The sequence below is a fragment of the Bicyclus anynana genome, unplaced genomic scaffold, assembly GCF_947172395.1.
Source record: "Bicyclus anynana unplaced genomic scaffold, ilBicAnyn1.1 scaffold_82, whole genome shotgun sequence".
NCBI lineage: Eukaryota > Metazoa > Arthropoda > Insecta > Lepidoptera > Nymphalidae > Bicyclus > Bicyclus anynana.
This window is the reverse complement of record NW_026441292.1, coordinates 1-5,947: the sequence shown is the minus strand read 5'-3', so window position 1 is coordinate 5,947 and position 5,947 is coordinate 1. Positions and strand designations below refer to the sequence as shown.

The 5,947-nt window shown below is 40.2% G+C and overlaps 1 protein-coding gene across 1 annotated transcript; it reads left to right on the top strand.

Annotated features, from left to right (window-relative positions):
* Positions 1 to 994: 994 nt before the first annotated feature.
* LOC128199848 (uncharacterized) lies at positions 995 to 1,604 on the top strand (the record flags this gene model as incomplete). The annotated part of the gene is made up of 1 exon (XM_052891025.1): positions 995 to 1,604. A coding segment is annotated over exon 1 (610 nt), but the record flags the coding sequence as incomplete, so codon positions are not given.
* Between the last annotated feature and the right edge of the window lie 4,343 nt (positions 1,605 to 5,947).

Here is a 5,947-nt window from a genome sequence, read left to right as displayed (position 1 = left end):
CACCCAGGCTGCTCTCAAGCCAGGGACAAAAAACACGCTGATACAAAGCGGAACCACTAAGAAAGGTGGGGCGCAGTCTAAGGTAGCCAGTCCTCTGGGACATGACACAGTGAAACTTAAAGGTAGGGTCGCAGAGGCTAAAGCTTGCCTTATCAAAGCGAAACTTCAAATAAATAACTCGCGAAATCTGAAAACTGAGATTAAAAACGAAGTTATCCAAGCCGTAGAAAGGATGTACCAATTGGTGAAGGAGGCAGAATCAGCAAAATCTCGGACCTCCATCCAAATATCGACCGAAGAGGGGATAAACAAGGTAAAGGCAGTAGAAGAAGGAAAGGAAAACAAAGTGCTGGCTGACTTCGCGAAGGAACTAGAAGACCATAGGAAACTTATGAGCGAGAATACAGAAGAAATTATAAAACTAAAAGCATGCCTCAAAACAGCTTCTGCCAATATAAGAGCGACACCTGCTTTTGAAATGAATATCATAAATGAACTGAAACAACAAAAAGACCAGATAGAGAAATTTGTAGAAACGTGTAAAATTACTGAGGGCCTACCTACTTATGCTGCAGTTGCTGCTACCAAGGAAAAAATTTCGTCGACCTCCCAGCCTGTCCACTCGATAGTTGTGTCGTCGATAGAAGAGCACGACACAAGTGAGGATGTTGTGGTGGTCACACACACATAGATTGTAAATGAAAATGCTACTTAAGCATTTTCGTAATTATGACGAAGTCGATACGGGCGGTTTGTCGCCAGTCGTTACCTAACCGTTGTAACTGATAGTCAATATAAGTGTTTTATCAGTTGAGCCTACTATTATTTATCACCCATAACCGCTACCCGGGACACGACATACCTTACTCAAACCCCAATATATAAGTATCCAAATAGTACTAAAGTGGTACAAAAGTGGTGACCCGACTCGGTTTTATTAGCGGTTATTTTGCACGGGTAGCAACACGTAACGACTCACACATTGGAATTTAAAATGGCTCAACCAGAGGTGTCAGTTTCCGGCGTGTCTGTATCGGCGAGAATTCCTGAATTTTGGACGGATTTGCCGCGACACTGGTTCATACAGGCGGAGGCAGTGCTACACCCGCAGAAGATGTCTGACGAGGCAAAATTTCAGTTTGTCATATCGAAATTAGGAAAAGACGTTATACAACAAGTGACAGACATATTAGTCAAACAGCCGGAAAATGGTAAATATGATACATTAAAAACAAGATTACTTGACATTTATGAGGAGTCAGAAAATAGAAAGGTACAAAAATTGATATCTGAAATGGAGCTTGGCGACCAGAAGCCATCGCAGTTGCTGAGGAAAATGCAAGAGCTGGCAAGTGGCAAAGTTACAGATGAAACCCTTACCATCCTTTGGCAAAACCATTTGCCGGGATGGGTGAGAGGAATACTCACGGCATCAGGTTTAAGCGATATTAACGCTTTGGCCAGAATGGCAGACAAGGTGACAGAAAATGCAATGCCTATACAGGGGGTGGCCGCAGTACGGAGTGCAAGGAGTGATTCTCCAGATGTCATAGCGGAGATCCACAAGCTGGGCGAACGACTAAGAAAAATTGAAAATTCCCAGCGTAGCGGTGGGAGAAGCCGATCACGGTCACACGGCGCGCCACGTACGCGCAACACTAGCGGTAGCAGGAAGAGGACACCGGCAGATCCAGACTGGCTTTGCTACTACCACTATAAGTTTAGAGCCCGAGCACACAAATGTGTTCAACCGTGTACGTGGAAGACATCGAACCAGCCTACTGGCAGTGCGGAAAACTAGTTTCGGTCCTGTCTGCGGCGGGAGGCTGTGACCCGTTGATAAATTACCGCTTGTGTATAACTGACGAAAACAGTAAATTACGGTTTTTAATAGATAGTGGTGCTAATGTGTCAGTGTTACCCCGGTGGGCAGTGCGCGAGAAAAATAGAGCGTGCGAGGACTATAGACTGTATGCCGCGAACGGTACACCTATTAAGACATTTGGGTTGCATAGTTTAGTATTAAATTTAAAGTTAAGGAGAGCATTTCGGTGGACATTTATAGTTGCTGACGTTAGACAACCTATAATAGGAGCCGATTTTTTAACTAAGTATAAGTTAGTGGTAGATTTTAGTAAACGGAAACTAGTGGATCAGGTAACAAATTTTAATGTTATTGCTAGTATGTCGCAGTGCATGGAAAGTTCAATAACTACAATTCATAATCAACACCCACATTATAGTTTGTTAGCTAAATATCCAGATTTAACTAAACCGGTATCTTTTAAGGAAGTTCCTAAGCATAGCGTTTGTCATCACATCGAGACGAACGGTCCGCCTGTTCAATGTCGAGCAAGACCGTTACCGCCAGACCGATACGCTAAGGCTAAAGAGGAATTTCGGTTAATGTGTGAAATGGGAATATGCAGACCCAGTAAAAGCGCGTGGGCAAGCCCTCTGCATATAGTGCTAAAAAAAAATGGGCAGATAAGGCCATGTGGTGACTATAGGCGCCTAAATGCTATTACTAAGCCCGATAGTTACCCTATACCCAGGTTACGCGATTTCACGTACTTACTCGCTGGTAAGAAAATTTTTTCACGGTTAGATATAAACAGAGCTTACAATTGCATACCAGTTAACGAGATGGACATTGAAAAGACGTCTGTGTCAACCCCTTTCGGGGCTTTCGAGTTCATCAGACTTCCTTTTGGCCTTCGAAATGCTGGCCAAAGTTTTCAGCGTTTTATGTGTCATAGCGTACTCCCAGACTTAGATTTTTTATTCGTGTATATAGATGATATAATAATTGCAAGTAACAACGTCGACGAGCATAGAAAACATTTAGAGGAAGTATTTAGTCGCTTAGAGAAGTTCGGTATTACTCTGAATATATCAAAGTGTTGTTTCGAACAGACAAAATTGGAGTTTTTAGGTCATGAAGTAACAACGGAAGGGATTCGTCCACTCGACGAGAAGGTGAAAGCCATCATCGAGTTTCCGAGGCCAGCTACTGTGGACCACCTCCGGAGATTTTTAGGTATGTTAAATTTCTATAGATCACACATACCAGGTGCCGCTGAAAAGCAGTCTGAGTTGGATCGCTATTTAACGAATACAAAAAAAAAAGATAAGTCAAAAATCGCTTGGACTGATTCAGCAAACGCTCAGTTTGAGCAGTGTAAACAGAGCCTAAGTGACGCCGCGACGTTAACGTATCCTGCGATAGACAAACCTTTGGCGCTTATGACGGATGCTTCAGAGTCATGCATGGGTGCGGTTCTACAGCAAAGAGAAGGTAACGTATGGAAACCTATTGCTTATTTTTCTAAAAAGTTCTCGGAAGCACAAAGGAAATATAGTACCTATGATCGAGAGTTATTAGCCATTTATTCGGCGATAGCTCACTTTCGATATATGATAGAAGGTCGTAATTTTATTGTGTATACTGACCATAGACCTCTAATTTATGTTTTTTCAAAGATAGGTAGCGTGAAAGAGCTACCTAGGCGAGCTAGACAGATAATGTTCATTAGCGAATTCACTACGGACATACGCCACGTGAGCGGGTTAGATAACATAGTAGCTGACACTTTGTCCCGCGTGGAAGAAATTGTTTGTCCTACGGTCATTGATTTCACGGAACTCGCACGTGTACAAAATGATGACGAAGAGTTAAGCGAACTAAAGAAAAAAATACAATACAAAAACATCGTGATGCCAGGCACCGATAGTTGCGTTGTTTGCGAAACATCGACTAATAAGGCCCGACCATACTTACCGGAAAGTTTTAGACGTATCGCTTTCGATGCAATTCATAGTTTAAGTCACCCGGGTATTCGCGCTACCAACAAAATGGTTAGAGATAGATACTTTTGGGTAGGTATGAATAAAGATATCCGAAGATGGGCTAAGGCCTGTATCCCATGTCAACGATCTAAGATTCAAAAGCATACTGTATCCGATTTAGGTACTTTCGAGAAAGTAGATCGTTTTAGTCACTTAATGATTGACATAATAGGCCCTCTCAATACATCACCCGAGGGATATAGATACTGTTTGACTATGATAGATAGAGGTACGCGTTGGCCAGAAGCTGTCCCAATTAAAGAAATCACAGCTGAAGTAGTAGCCAAAGCTCTTTATGAAAACTATATAACGCGTTTCGGAGTATTTTTTAAGTGTACTTCCGATCAAGGTCGTTGTTTCGAGAGTAATCTTTTCAAGCAACTCATGAATCTTATGGGTATTGAAAAGATCCGCACTACCGCTTATCACCCGCAGAGTAATGGGATGATAGAACGGTGGCACAGATCTTTAAAAGCAGCACTTATGGCTAGACTGTCAACTAAAAGTTGGGTAGAAGAACTACCAACCGTTTTACTAGGTTTAAGAGCCGCTGTACGGGCAGACACTAATGTTAGTTGTGCTGAAATGGTATACGGCACAAGTATTAGGCTGCCAGGTGAATTTTATGATATAAGTAAGGATAACATTTTAGATAGCTCTAGTTATGTAAGCAAATTAAAAAGTATAATTAATGATTTAAAACCTGTTAAAAGGGTCAATAAAGACTCGAGAAAAATTTTTGTTCACCAGGATTTACACACTTGTGACAAAGTATTTTTCAGGAACGACGCGGTGCGTAAGCCTCTCCAAGCGCCTTACGACGGTCCGTACCGAGTAATTAGCAGGACAGAGAAAGTTTTTAAGGTCCAATTACCCACACGTCAGGTTATAGTTTCTATAGATCGGTTGAAACCAGCTTATATTTTGGAGGAAAACGATAATCCCCAAAATACTATGTCGTCAAAAACTACGGAACCGATTTTAAAAAAGAAAGTCACAGTGTGTACGGTCCCTTATAATACCAACGGTGTAAAATGCAAAACAACGAGCAGTGGTCGCGTCAGCCGCGTACCTGCACGTTATGCTTAGTTGCATTATTGTTAATTGTTTCGTCATGTTTATAATTTTAAGAAATGATTTATATTTTATCACGTAGTACCAAAATTTTTTCTAGAATAAGTAAGTATATATAAATAAGGAATATGTTTTCACGAGGCAGTATACACATATATTTTTAGTAGTGCAGAATAAGATATTATTATGGGCAACCAAAATAATAAAGAAAAAGTAGTGATTTCGCAGACTACCAATAGCGAACACAAAGTGCAAATTCCTGAGAATAACGTAGAGGTCATGTTAATAGTAATAATCGTAATGTTGTCAATTATAATATTGTATGGTGTGCGTGCCCAGTGGCAAAAATACATGAAAAATTTTATGAAGAGGCAAATCGACAACAATGTGCCAGTGATAAAACTTGACAACATGTCGGCAATACAAAATGCAGGGAACACAAGTCAGGGCACATCAAAAGTAATATATTAAGTTAGGTAAATATATATTAGTGTGCAATGTTAAAGTAAAAACCATATTCTGTTTAAAGTAATTGTATTTGAAGGTGTTCTACAAAATTGTTTACATAATATTACACTTATACAAATTTTACATTGTCATTTATATTTTTTTTTTTTGTTTAAATTTTTTTTGTTGTTAGCTTTACAGAGTTCATTAGTTTAAGTGTAACAAGTGTATGCTCCTCGTGAAACGTTTTGTCAGCATTGTGCTTATAGTGTTAAGAATGAAACACCCCTATACTACCTATACATTGTTTTCTGTAAAAAAAAAAAAAAAAAGGGGGTGGAATGATGTGGTGGTCACACACACATAGATTGTAAATGAAAATGCTACTTAAGCATTTTCGTAATTATGACGAAGTCGATACGGGCGGTTTGTCGCCAGTCGTTACCTAACCGTTGTAACTGATAGTCAATATAAGTGTTTTATCAGTTGAGCCTACTATTATTTATCACCCATAACCGCTACCCGGGACACGACATACCTTACTCAAACCCCAATATATAAGTATCCAAATAGTACC